The sequence below is a fragment of the Salmo trutta genome, chromosome 21 (assembly GCF_901001165.1).
Source record: "Salmo trutta chromosome 21, fSalTru1.1, whole genome shotgun sequence".
Lineage (NCBI taxonomy): Eukaryota > Metazoa > Chordata > Actinopteri > Salmoniformes > Salmonidae > Salmo > Salmo trutta.
In genome coordinates, this window is record NC_042977.1 from 9099333 (window position 1) to 9113990 (window position 14658).

Consider the following 14658-nt stretch of genomic DNA (forward strand, 5'->3'; position numbering starts at 1 on the left):
CAATAATGAGGTTGCTACAACCTAGCCTATGAATGAAAGTTTACGACGTACTGTAGGTGCACAGGTCGAGAGAATTTTGAGTAATCAAGGTGACAGACAGTGACACATTCAATAACGCCTTGCACACTCTTGCCTGCATCTAGCTGACCTAGGGTGTAATCATTATTCCAACAGTTGCAAAATAGAGTTTCTATTGGACAAAGTCAGGCATATTTATCCCTGTTTTGTTATGTTTTTCAACTGAATCGGTGCAATGAATTGATTACACGCAAACACAGTACACTTTAAAAGCAGCCACATACAAACAGCTCGTTGTATATTGTGGCGTACAGCAGGTTAGCCACCAGGGGGAGACTCGTCGAGGCCTGGTGACAGACGGAGTATATATCACGCGGCGATGGCACCCTCTGCTGAGCGTGTCAGGTCTCAACGGGCTCTCCAGCCAGGACGAATTGGGGCTGATTGTGGTTGGTGAGTAATCAAGAGGCTGATTGCTCACCAGCTGGACGAGTCCCATAAAGCTGCCAGAAGGGCAGCACACGGGAGTGGGGACTGGGGGATAGGAGGTTACTCCAGTATAGTCGTGCGCAGTACCAGAGATAATGGCGGGAGCTAAGTTTTATTCCCCATAGGATACAGCAAGACCCCGGAGCCCAGAAGACGGTATCCCGGAGGTCTCCTGGAGGAGACCTATTATTTTTTCTTTGTTTGTTATTTAAATAAACACACTTGAAACCGAGCTAACACAATTCTGTCCGTGTCTGATCTGTGTAAACGTCTTGACCAAACCACCTGGTCTGCCACAATATATAATTCCCTCTCGCATCTATCTACGCGCTATTCTCCTCTCACCCTTTCCCTTCGCTTGTGGACTTCAGTGCACAACACATCAGCTGTCTGTGACCAGGCAAAACAATCTTTCCAAGCCAAACCTTCATATCATGACTGCTAACCGCTACACACAGCCTACATCGTTGTCACGTCATAGTCAACATGTATTTAAATGGAGGGCGAGGGAGAACTTTGTATGCGTCTCTGTGTGTGGAATAAAGGTGGTCCAGAGTTTTTTTCCCTCTGGTTGCACTTTTAACATGCTGGTAGAAATTTGGTGAAACGGATTTAAGTTTCCCTGCATTAAAATCTCCGGCTACTAGGAGCGCCACCTCTTAGTGAGCGTTTTCTTGTTTGCTTATGGCGGAATACAGCTCATTCAAAGCGATCTTAGTGCCAGCCTCTGTCTGTGGTGGTATGTACTGTAAACAGCTACAAAAAATACAGATGAAAACTCTCTAGGTAGATAGTGTGGTCTACAGCTTATCATGAGATACTCTACCTCAGGCGAGCAATAGCTTGAGACTTCCTTCGATATCGTTCACCAGTTGTTATTTACAAATATACATAGTCCGCCGCCCCTTGTCTTACCAGACGCCGCTGTTCTATACTGCCGGTAAAGCGTATAACCAGCCAGCTGTATGTTGATAGTATCGTCGTTCAGCCACGACTCCATGAAGCATGAGATATTACAGTTTTGAATGTCCCGTTGGCAGCCACGACTCTGTGAAGGACGGGAGAAGAGTAATATTGGTACAGGGACACGGAAAGGTTGATTTCGGAGGAGTAATGGAGGAAAAAGAGGAAGAAGAGAATGAGGGAAGCAGAGGTTGAATCTGAATTTGATGAAGATTAAAAGGATATGGTGTGTCGAAGCAGACTGGGGTCAAGTATAAAAAGAGTGAGATGTCCGCCAGACGGAGCTTTGGAGGTGAAATGGAAGTGAATGAGGGAGATTTAAGTGAAGTGGAAGTTGTGTTGAGGAGCTTCGAGCCCGAGCCTTGCATCGATGGACATGGTTATGATAAAGATGAGTTTGGTCAAGTGAGCGTGAGAGTGAGATTCTTAGAGATAGTGGATCCAGATATTTTGGCTGATTCATACGTGGTATCAGGTCGGGTGGAAAAGTACTGTAGGTGTGCCCATGTTTCTGAGGATCGGAAGTGTCCGGTATGAGAGAGGCAGGTGTTGTTGTCGCCAGAATCAGAGTAGGGCAGAAGGTGTCATATGCTGAGGCAGTGAAGAAAGTAGAGGAGGATGGGTCAAGGGTGAGGGATCCTGAGAGGATCCCTGTGAGTAGTAGATCTGTGCCACCACAGAGGTTGGCTTCTTAGTATACATAGCAATGGCTATCAACGGTGCTGCATAAATGGAATGTAAATCACAGAATATAGATGCTGTGGTGGCAGCTGCAGAGATGTACTTGGATGTACGAGATTTGACTTCAGAAGAGTTACAGGCTGTGTTGAGTGGTGGTGTTCCGTCGTCCCAGGCCATTGGCATGGTGCAGGAGCAGATATGGTCAAAGTAGTGGGTTTTTAATGAGTGTAGGGTTAGTTGGAAGAGTGTTTTTTACCCCATTTTGTATCACAAGGTATAATGGATTTATACTGTAGTCCAGTTGGGGACAGTGATGTAACGTATTGAATGGCAAATGCCTTTAAACCCCGAAGAAGAAGAAGAAGAAGGCAAACGGAAGACGGTCCTCCTCAATAGCCTCCTTTCGGCGAGAAAGCACAAGTGTATCCTTCCTGAGTCCTTCGCAGAAGAGTTTTGAAATCTGCCACGCATGCTTTGAATCAGCTATTGTTTTCAGGAAGGAGAAAACCATGCCAACATTGAACAATGATATGCTACTTATCTTTTTTATCTATAACATTTCTTGCACAACTACCATTTTTAAAATAATTTTATACATTTATTTTGAGATTCCACCCGGTAAACGTAATTTGCCTGATAACACGCGATTGGAGAAGGAGAGTCTAATCTCATACAAGCGTATTTTTAGCAACTTTCCCTCTCCTCGCCACCTCTCCTCGATTACCTTTGACCTTTTTCAAAAGGAGGCCAGAGAGGACGAAGGAGAGAGGATGCAGGAGTTTCTAATTGAGAAAAGTCCTGGGTCTGTGTCTCGATTGTCTCCTGACTCTTCAGTCTCCTCCGTCTCAGTTGTTTTTCAGACATACCGCTTTGATAAAAAAAACTTTCCCGACACTTCTCTCTCACAAAGTTATTTTTTGGGGTGGACAGCTTGATTTGATTGGCCTGTTTGCGAGTGATGCCACCCACAGAACTTTCCGTAGACTACTATTATGGATAGCTTACAAAATTGTACTCTGTAGTGGATGGTTTTAAAAAGGTAGCGAAGTACAATACTTAATTAAAAATATGCTTAAGTAAAATGACTGACTTTGAAAAATACTCCGAAAAAGTAGAAGTTCTCGGAAAAGCTACTCAATTACATTAATGAGAGTATTTATAATTCATTACTTCCACCCATGTTAGTTAGTTAGTTAGTAAATGAGGATTGACTAATTGTATCGTTAGTCTAAAGTTACCCATTTAGGACTGAAGCTAAAGGTCATCTATTACTGTGCAGGAATCAAACCCTCAACCCTGGTGTTGCCGCTGGCTCTAACACACTGAGCCATTGGAACCACAATGAAACAGGCATTTTACTGAATCAAAAGGTTGTACAGTAGTAGTTGCTTTGATATTAGGCAGTTCTTACTGTCTGTGCTGCAATAGGGGCCAGGCCTTTCGGACTTACCCCAAACTTTTGGTTCAAGTTCATGCAAGCTCTACTCTTCCTGTGTAAGATTAATTACTGAGTACAAGTCATTTTTCCAGTTGAACGCTGGCGGTGCAGTAATGCAGTAGTAGTGACAGGCTTGAATGTACATTAGTCTGTTTGTTGTTTTGAAGCGTTGGTTTGGTCACTAACTGGGTGAGTGTTCATTTATTTATACACGCATAGACATACACACATTGACAGTCACACAGGCAAAATGACTCTATGAAGCAACAGATTTTCTCACACTCACATTTGGTTGTATACCGACACTTGGCACACAAACTCCTAATACACAAAATAAAGACTTGTGCAAATATACAGTCAGGCTACCTAAGGAGGACATCGAAACCTTGAACCGCATCTTTTACAGTAATCCAGTATGGTTTATCTCATCTTTTTAAATGTTCTCTCTTCTTACCTCTATCCGTCCCTGCGTATAACCGCTTAGTATAGTAGAAGAAAGATAAAGTGTTGTGTGTAGAGTGCCATTGGTGGCAGGGACCAGGGTGACTATGCATGCGTGTGCCAGATATTTCCCCCATAAACTGTTTTCCCTCCCAGATTTATCCCCCAAGATGTTTTCAGGACATCTCAAGGGGCTGACGGAGGCTAATAGGCTTATCACTCAGGGTGTTTTGTCCGGTGTGCTTACAGACAAGGTTTTCTGAGGGTAAAACTCCTAAACGCCTGGATTACCTCAACACATCCCTTTAAAGTGCTGTATAGCCAGGATTTAGGCTAATCGGATAGCGGGGGAGAGAGGGGGGAGGATAAGGTGTTGATTCCTGCTGGCCCTGCCAATGCCCCCCGAACCAGGTTGGAAGACACACGGGTCAGCAGATGTTCTCTGGGCCTGGCAGACTGGGTGGGACTAACAGGAGGATTACTGGAGCCCAGATTAGATGGGTCTGAGGTAACTTTAGGGGACGGTGGGGTAATACGGTACACAACTGACGAAGGCTAAGGGCTGCTAACGGTTAGGGTTAGGCTGGATCTTATGGCCGCAGATGAGAGGGGGGTGAGGGGGTAATAAACCCAGGGTGTATGGTTGGAGGGTATCCTATATATGTATCTAGACAGAGACATGCGCGTACGCACACACACACACACACACACACACACACACACACACACACATACCACACACAAAGTAAGGGAGACACCTAGTAATTTCAGTTCCCCCATGACCACATTTATTTCTAAGTGCCCTCTGCTATTTCCCTTCATTTTCCATTTAGTTAGTGTTGTAATCTATATCTCTAATGTTGTGTAAATCTACAGCCCATACTGGCCCAGGATTATTATCCCTGGATTAAAGCACTGCCTGTTCTGTCTAATATTTATCAATGGGATTTATTCATAAGAGGCCAATCAGAGGTGTCTAATGACAATCTGCAGCGACGGCCAATGATATGCACTGTGTGTACGTGTCACGTCCTGGCCAGTATAAGGGTTAATTAGTATTGTAGTTTGGTCAGGACGTGGCAGAGGGTATTCGTTTTATGTGGTTCGGGGTGGTGTGTTTTGTTGAAGGGGCATTTGGTTTAAGTATTCCGGGGTTTTTGGGCACTGTTTGGTTTTCAGGTATTCTATGTTTTGTCTAGTATGTCTGTTTCTATGTTTGGTTAATTGGGGTTGGGACTCTCAGTTGAAGGCAGGTGTTGTCTATCTGCCTTTGATTGAGAGTCCCATATATTACGGTGTGTTTGTTATTTGTGGGTGATTGTTCTGTGTTTCGCCTTATGCTTTGCCAGACTGTTTGTTGTTGTTCATTCGTTTTCGTGTTTTGTTATTTTGATATTCATTTTGAAAGTTAAATAAACGTCAAGATGAGCCTGCACATACCTGCTGCGTTTTGGTCCTCCTTAACCAACGACAACCATGACAGTGCGTGTAATATAATGACACGGTCTGTTTGTTTACAATGACTGTAGAAGTGAGACGGAGGTACTGGAGACAGTATTTTCCATTGGTGGAGTTCTCCTGTTGTGAGGTGAATGTTGAGTCGAGACAGTATTCCTCGATATAGATTTGGTCCCTCCGCCAACTTAAATGTCACTTTTGACAAATTCAGCCAACAGGTTTTTAAATCTCCATAGGAACACTTCAACGTCATCTGTGTCTCTCTCCCTTAAATATTATTGATGAGCACATGTTTAGCAATGGCTATTACTGCTGAGTAGCCTAATCGTTCTGAGACCTGTGGACTAATGCTGCATCCCTCGTTGGCTATAGCTTTGCTCATTAGGCTTACACAGTCTTGTGTGAGACCAACAACCCATACCTCCAAATCGCGTTGTTGTCACGCCTCCTTTGGAGGTCTGGAGAATATTGTATTAGCTGAAACATCTCCAGTGGCTCCATTTTTATTGGCTGTTACATTTTTAAGAACCCTCCCCCCCACACGCCCATAGAAGAATGGGCGTGTTTTGTTCATCACTGTTTTCCGAGTCGATAAATGCATTACTACTCCTCTGCTTGAACAGAAAACAACGTTATGGCGTGTCTACCTAAGGGCTATGGTAAAAGTTTAGTGTGTCAAGTGTGGCCGACAGTTAGCGATTTATTGAAATTTAAAGTCAGCACAAACATGGCGTACCTTAACATATTTTCATGGGGTTCTAATCAGCGATTTCCTGTCCATCCTCTCGCACTCTTGCTTCTACGGCACTAATGGGCACATTTTGAGCTCTGCCCAAGCAAGGCATTTGACTTCACCGGGCTTTCTGATTAGGGAAGCCTGGTTCTCGAAGAGGCTACATTGGTGCATACAGTATTATCTGTGTAGCATCATCATTGTCATAGAGGGCCTTTGAATTTATAAGTCATGGGTGACTCCTAGTGGTGAAAGAGGAAAATTACCAGCCATTTAAAGAGGGTTACCATCTCGGAGCAAACAATAATCTGCTCACCACCACTGTTTTTGTTCCCGGGCAAATGTGATCTTTCCTGTACCAGGGATACGTAAGCTAGGGTGCTTCAGACCGATTTAAAACTAGTACTTGAAAACAGACTAAATTGCTGTCAGCTAACCAATCTGAGATCCAGTTAGCAACATCCCAGAGACAAGTGCCGGTCCACAGGCCACAGATTGAGAAACACTGGTCTTATATACTAATCTATACACTAATCTCCACATCTCGGCTCCACAGAAAGGTCGGGCCATGACCCCAAGGGAGCAGCTGAGGAAGATGTCAGCGATGGGGGAGCAGGGGGCTCTGGACGAGAAACACTGGTACCGCCTGGTCAACGGCATGTCTGCTGGAGGTAAGGCTGACCCACCTGGTTTGAATCTGTATGCTTCAAGACTTTGATAGTCTGCTGAGTTAAAGCCCTAGGTATTAGCTCATAAATCCTTAGCCTTGCCTAGAAAATTCACTCTACATTTTTATGTTTTACTATCTTAGAGTCAGGAACTTTTCCTTAACCTAGGTAGTTACTGGGGCCCAGAGCTTTTCCTGGTCAAGTCACATAGTCAGTAGAAACTTAGTAGTCAGTACGGCCCTAGTTCTGTAGACTTGTAACACATCTAACATTGTGTTTACTGTGTTGCGTTTCAGAGCTATGTCAGAGGCAGGAGATGATGATGAGGAACCAGATAGCCATGGCTCCTCAGATCCTAGCCAAAGGACAGCAGAGGCTACAGGGGGTGCCCACCCAGTTTGAGCCTCGCTTCATGGAACGAGAGCTAGTTCCACCCTCGGAGATGGTATCATCTGAGGCCAGGCAGATGCACATGGGGGGTCACCTGGGTCCGCCCATGCCCCGACACCCTGGAATTTCCGTCAGGGGCTTCCCTGGAGTTGGTTACAGTTTCATGCCCTCAGAGCCCATGGAGACAGTTGCCCGGCGACAGGAGCTCATCCACAAGCAGAATATCGCCAGGTATTGTCTGACATTGACCTGCAGCTGCTTGTCACGGGGCTTGTCAAAGTACACATCATGGACTATAGGGCTTTGGATATCCCAGCCTTCCTTTTATAGCCCCCTTCAATCTGATACCAAGAGTCTGTTCTATGCACTATATTACAGAACAGTTGGCAGATATGATTTGAATATATACACAGCCCATATTCAGAGCCCATGTGACCTAGAAACGTTTATTGTTATGTCTTGTTGGTGTATTGTTATATTTAACTGGTTTATTTTGTTACGTCTTGATGGCGGGCATTGTGTCTGATTGGTGTGTATTGGTTGTTTTTCAGGATGGAGATGAATGCCATCCTCCACCAGAAGGAGATGGAGAACGCCCATCAGAAGGGTCTGATGGGTATGAATGCGCCCGTGATGTACCAGTCCAACGCTATGGCTCTCCGGGGGCGCCAGCGCCTCCCAGACGACCACGACTTCTTCGTCCATCGTACCACCCTGGAGGAAATGCAGGCCAACAACCTCCTGATGTCCTCCAGCCCCTATCCACCAATCAGCACGCTGCAGAGGGATAGGGGCCGCAGGGCTGGTCGCAGGGCAACTAATCACAAGAGCGCAGAGAGCCATGCGTCTGGCCCCAAGGGCCAATCGGAGGACAAGAGCGTGGAGCAGAGTCCCGGGGGTGCCTCTGGAGATGAGAAAGTGGCAGAGGGGAAAATGGACATGGGAGGGGAGGCAGTCAGCAAACAACATCAAATCAAAATGGACACAGAGCTCTCGTCGAATGGCAGAAAGAGCTACAAGGAGGCGGCGCAGGGCCTGCGCAAAGCCTGCATGAACAGTCAAGATGGCTGCCCTGACGTCACCAACTGCAACAGTGGCGCCAGCGACAAAGACAGGCCCAGTCAATGCTCTGCTTTCCAGTATCCCTCCGCCAGTGGACCTATCCCAGGCATGCCTTGCATGTTCCCTCCTGGTGAGTGTCTACTTTCTGCAGGGGTTATGCTGCTGTCTTTGATTAGATTTTTATAATGTATTTGAACAAGAACAGATGTGACAGATGTGAGCCGTATGTGTGCTAACACATTTTGTCTTTTGTTTTGATCAGGGCCACCCAATCTCTTTCTTAACGGACAAGATATGTCCTCTGTTGAAGACCTTAGGAAGTGGACAGTGGATGACGTTTACATCTTCATCAAAAACATGCCCAGCTGCTCTGAATATGCTCAGGTTGGTGTCATTTCCTGATCTTTCCATGACATAGCCTGACATAGCAACTCAATATTAAGGTGTTCCTAATGTTTTGTACACTAAGTGTAAATCAGCAACAGAATTCAAATTGGCCAGGACTGCCACTATTGACTCTTTCCGATTTGCACCCTACCTTGAGGCATTCGAACTTTGGAAGAGAGCAAATAGAGGCCATCTTGGCAGGTTTTAATTCTGTTGATAATTTATGTAAGCAGGAAATTGCATTGCTGTCATACTGCTGCATCTGTCTTTAAGGAAATTGTTCTATGGATATACATGACTATACTACTCCTCATCATACCTGATTGTTCCCTGCAGACGTTCAAGGACCACATGATAGATGGCGAGACATTGCCATTCCTGACAGAAGACCATCTACTGGACACGATGGGACTAAAGCTGGGCCCGGCACTCAAGATACGATCCCAGGTATACAAACCATCAAAAACAGTTAGCCTCACAAATTCGGACAGCAGAACAAAATCTTCTGGAGTGCTGTCTATTTAATTTCCAATGGATTATATTTACCATAACCTAGCACACAACCATTTTCGGAAAAGAGTAATAATGAAATCAGCACATTGCTTATTATAATATCTCATGGTATCGCTCTTTCTGTCCCACTCACCAGGTCTCGAGCCGGCTAGGCAGCATGTTCTACATGATGAGCCTCCCACTCTCCGCTGCCGCCGCCCTACAGGCCACCCCTGAGAAGGCAGGAGGAGACAGATCGTCAGAGATCAGCTCCCCTGTATACTGTAACAGTGTGGAGATGATGGGCAGCCCCTGTACCAGCGACCCAAAAGGCCGGAAACCCACAGACCCCCTCCCAGAGACTGACAACCCCTCTCCCCCCTCGGCCAGCAGTGAAACTGCCTGAGGCATCAGTGAGGGAGGTACGAGTCCTCGGGCCAGTGACTCAGTTCCAAGTCGACCCCTAGCTCCTACCACATACTGTACATATAGACACAAACCCCCTAAGGACTTAATGTAGATCTTTAAGCATTGGATGGGTATAAGTAATGGATGCATCTTGCCCTCTGATCGGCTAGGTGGAATGTTAATTGCATCTGTCCAACCCTTGCAAACATTCAGAAGTGCATAGGTAGTAGGAAGTAGGGGTCAATTTGGAATTCAGCAAGTGTTTCAGCCCTAAGAGCTGTTTTTAAGCCATCAGGCTATTATGTTCAAATCAAATCAAATTTGATTTGTTACATGCGCCGAATACAACATGTATTACAGTGAAATGCTTACTTACAAGCCCTTAACCAACAATGCAGTTTTAAGAAAATACCTATAAAAAAGTAAGAATAAGAATAACAAATCATTAAAGAGCAGCAGTAAATAACAATATACAGGGGGCTATATACAAGGGGTACCGGTACAGAGTCAATGTCTATGTGCGGTGGCACCGGTGTTGAGGTAATTGAGGTAATATGTACATGTAGGTAGAGTTATTAAAGTAACTATGCATAGATAATAACAGAGAGTAGCAGCAGCATTCCAATGCAAATAGTGTGGGTAGCCAATTGATTATCTGTTCAGGAGTCTTATGGCTTGGAGGTAGAAGCTATTTAGGAGCCTCTTGGACCTAGACTTGGCGCTCCGGTACCGCTTGCCGTGCAGTAGCAGAAAGAACAGTCTATGACTAGGGTAGCTGGAGTCTTTGACCATTTTTAGGGCCTTCCTCTGACACTGCCTGGTATAGAGGTCCTGGATGGCATGAAGCTTGGCCCCAGTGATGTACTGGGCTGTGCGCACTACCCTTTGTAGTGCCTTGTGGTCGGAGGCCGAGCAGTTGCCATACCAGGCAGTGATGCAACAAGTCAGGATGCTCTCGATGATGCAGCTGTAAAACCTTTTGAGGATCTGAGGACCCATGCCAAATATTTTCAGTCTCCTGGGGGGAAATAGGTTTTATTGTGCCCTCTTCACGACTGTCTTGGTGTGCTTGGACCATGTTAGTTTGTTGGTGATGTGGACACCAAGGAACTTGAAGCTCTCAACCTGCTCCACTACAGCCCCGTCGATGAGAATGGGGGCGTGCTCGGTTCAGTTTTCTAGTGTGTGTCATACAGTGTTTAAACTGCTAAGAATATGATGGAATTGTTTTGTATGTACAGTATTTAGTTCTAGTTGAAATGTTTGGTACTTTTTTGTACCATGTTTCAGATTCAGGAGACCATGGTTGTATTCCCCTGCTCAGAAGTTGCATACATCAACGAATGGTTGCGTGCCACGTCGTCGACTGTGCCGTTGGGCACCAGATTGCTATAACATATGATGTGGTTAGCTGATATGTAAAATACCTATCCAGGCGTTATAAGATCTGGCATGTGTCAGCAACGTCTGAGCAGGGGAATACGACCCATGGGTGAGTTCCAGACCGTCTAGGCGCCTGCGCAGGTAGCCCTCCCTCGCATGCTGCCTGCCACACCTAGAGTGTCTTGTTTTTCTACAGTAAAAAGACTACAATAGCCACAAGGCTGTTGACAACCAAAGCAACCATTACTACACTTGTTTAACACAGCAGTCAACTTATTTCCTATTGTCTCAAAATGATTCAATGTTTTGTTTCATGTGTTAAAGTTTACAAAGCACACAAGGAGCAGTGCAGTTAAAAACGTGATTTTCCTGTTTTTTTTAATGATATTTCCACAATATAACCAGGTTTCCATCCAACCATTTAATGTGAGTAAAGTACATGTCGGATAAAAGTTTTTATGACGGAAACATACAATTTGTCAGTAAACTTTCCAAATGTCGACAAAACAAAATACGCTAGATAGGTGGGATCTTTTTGTGTCTGTAAAATTAATTATGTGAGAAATTTAGGTGGAAACGCTTTTATGCACACATATTGATAGAATAATCTTCATATAAAAGTAAAATTAGATTGACACGATGCCATGTGTGGTCCTCCCACTACAACTCGTCAGGAAAGCATGCAGTTTATTAGGATACAGATTAAATAATTGATGATGAACTTCATAGGCTGGTGAAAGTGCAAGATGATGATATTGATATTTTTTCCTAGCCACCGTGCCTCTTTCACATGCATTGCTTGCTGTTTGGGGTTTTAGGCTGGGTTTCTGTACAGCACTTTGAGATTTCAGCTGATATACGAAGGGCTATATAAATACATTTGATTTGATTTGATTTGATGCTCCTTTGCCATAAATATCGAGGGTATTATTCTGGTGAAATGATCATCGATGCTTGGCTGCGTTTGACAAGTAAAATAATCTCACTCTTTTGTCCATAATAATCTCATCATGTAGGCTATACTAGCACTGTATCTGTGAGCTGTCGGCTAGAGAGCACGTGCCAATACCAGAGTGGACACACTTGCTATATACTGTAATGGAAAAGTGTTTTGTGAGAAAACCATCAGTAAAGTAAAAAATGTGATGGAAACACATTTGACTTGTAACTTGTATTTTCTATATTCGGTACATGGGAATTGAACCGCAAAATGTATTTTTATGTGCACTACATCATCATACACACAGCCTTTTATCCCTTTTATCTGGTGGGAAAATGCACATATTGTTTTCATGTTCATTTTAGAGTATTTGCATGAAAATCTGTCACCAATTGGATGGAAACCTTGCTAGTGAGGTAGAAATAACGCTCTGAAATTGTGAAAATTATGAAAAAAATGCCTGGATTTTCAGCCTGTTCAGATGGGATGGAACTTTTGGCCCACCTCATGATGTCACAATGTGATCTGATTATAATAGACTAATGACTGTTCCTCTGGTTAAGGGGGTGGGCCCACAAGATCAGACCAAGCATTTCAAGGGCCAAAGGAGGCTCAGCGAAATAAATGATAAAAATATATTTTAGATGTTATTTTCCTTAAATAAACACACAGTGATTTATTAGACATACAGAGAACAAAGAGTGCATGGGGGCTTTAATAACATGTATTACATCATGTGAAATTATGTTATTAAAATAAGTTGACTCAGCCACAAAAGTATACCTGGATGCACATGTGTCAACTTTGAAAGTTGAAACTTTCAACTCTCTGTTCATCATATATGCATAGTCACTTTAACCATATCTACATGTACATACTACCTCAATCAACCCGACTAACCGGTGCCTGTATGTAGCCTCGCTACTGTATATAGCCTCGCTACTGTTATTTTTCACTGTCTTTTTACTGTTGTTTTATTTCTTTACTTACATATTGTTCACCTAATACCCTTTTTGCACTATTGGTTAGAGCCTGTAAGTAAGCATTTCACTTTGAGGTCTACACCTGTTGTATTCTGCACACGTGACAAATTAAGTTTGATTTGATTTGCTTTTGTTTTCTTTGTTTGGGCTAATGGCTAGGCTAATGTGGCTTCTACATGACCACTTGGAAAGTGGTAACAGCCTGCAATTCACACCTCCCATGTAGATTGTGAAAATTAGAATAACTTTCAGTGCTCGGCCCCTCTTTCCCATCAAACATTCCTTTGTTCATTGAGCAGCGTTGCAGTGCAGACCAACTAGTAGTGATGAGGAAACTAAGTTTCCTGAAGCATTGAGCTTTCCAGCCAATTGTGTCGAAAATAGGTTCATTACTCAATTATTTGATCACAGTGTACACTAGTGGCACCTGCTGGTCAAAAGCATTTAGAGCAGCCAAATTATTATAGATGACGCCCCACACGCTGTAGCGTGTGCACAGAGTAGCCTTTTTATCTTCAACTGAAACCAATACAAAACCAATCAGGTGGTTGTTTGAAGAAACGAAGCTTCGGACGTCATTGATCACGTTCTTCTGATAAAGTGATACAAGCACACTGCTTCGGCACACTGCTTCGAAGTAAACTTCTTAGCGATTTCACCACAAGCCTGGAGCTCTGGAATTAAACATAACATCACTACCAACTACAGCGCTGTGCAAGTCGCTGCCATTTTGCCAATGCAGGCAGTGACTCTACTTCCGACGGTGGCGTTGAAACAGCAGCCAAATTCTGATATTTTTTCCACTAATTGGTCTTTTGACCAATCACATCAGATCTTTTCACATTAGATTTTTTTTCGAGCTGATCTGATTTGTCAAAAGACCAACTGTAAGGATCAACGCATGAGATGAGAAGCAGGTACAGGGAGTGAAGTTTTAATAGCTGACGGACACAAAACGGAACAGGAACAGTGTCTAGACAGGAACACAACAACAATTAATGCGGACACAGGGAACACCACCAAGGAACAAACAGATTTACAGGGGGTAATCAACAACGTGAAGGAGACCAGGTGAGTCCAATGAGCGCTGCTGAGCGTAATGATGGTGACAGGTGCGTGTAAAGAAGGGTAGCCTGGCGGGAGCAGGCGTGACACCAACTAGTGAAAAAAATATCCGAATTGGGCTGCCTGTCTAAATGCAGCCAATGAAATGTAGAACCTGTTTGGGAAAGATGAAACAATATTATTTAAATGCTAATGGATTCATTTTGTTTTAGTAAAATAATTTTCCAATGAATATTGCCCCTTTTTATGATTGAATATGAATGACTGATTTTAAGTGCACAACAAAGCCTATCAAATCACAACTTTTGCACAAAAAAATCCGGAACATTCCTGGTCATTACGGGGACAGTTGTTACTCAATTTTAATGTAGCAATGGACACTGAACATCAATGATATAAATAATTTCTAGATAGCTACACATTATCTAAAATTATTCAGTAAGCCTCCAGTTTATCTACATTAGAATGAACACTCTTTATCCATTTGAGATAAAGCGGTAAGGCTATTTTAAAATACATAACAGTAGCCATATGTTGGATTAAACATTATTACTACAAGGTGGTTAATTCAATTACATTTTTTTAAGAAGGGTATGTTGTTGAAAAAACTTAATCTTGGATATTTGGGAATGTAGTGCTTTGATCCATTTTGCTCGGTC

The 14658-nt window shown here is 43.7% G+C and overlaps 1 protein-coding gene across 1 annotated transcript; it reads left to right on the top strand.

The window, feature by feature from the left end:
• The first annotated feature begins 3693 nt into the window (after positions 1 to 3693).
• Positions 3694 to 9998, top strand: LOC115157758 (sterile alpha motif domain-containing protein 7-like). Its single transcript, XM_029706195.1, has 7 exons — positions 3694 to 3778; positions 6778 to 6892; positions 7186 to 7510; positions 7831 to 8489; positions 8601 to 8725; positions 9065 to 9175; positions 9378 to 9998. The coding sequence occupies exons 2-7, from the start codon at positions 6790 to 6792 to the stop codon at positions 9624 to 9626; spliced, it is 1572 nt and encodes a 523-aa protein (XP_029562055.1). The 5' UTR covers positions 3694 to 3778; positions 6778 to 6789; the 3' UTR covers positions 9627 to 9998.
• Positions 9999 to 14658: the final 4660 nt, after the last annotated feature.

Coding starts and splice junctions, on each gene's coding strand:
- LOC115157758 (XM_029706195.1), top strand. CDS start 6,790: ATGACCCCAAGGGAGCAGCTGAGGAAGATGTCAGCGATGGGGGAGCAG. Junction 7,511..7,830: donor CACAAGCAGAATATCGCCAG/GTATTGTCTGAC, acceptor GTTGTTTTTCAG/GATGGAGATGAATGCCATCC. Junction 9,176..9,377: donor CACTCAAGATACGATCCCAG/GTATACAAACCA, acceptor CCCACTCACCAG/GTCTCGAGCCGGCTAGGCAG.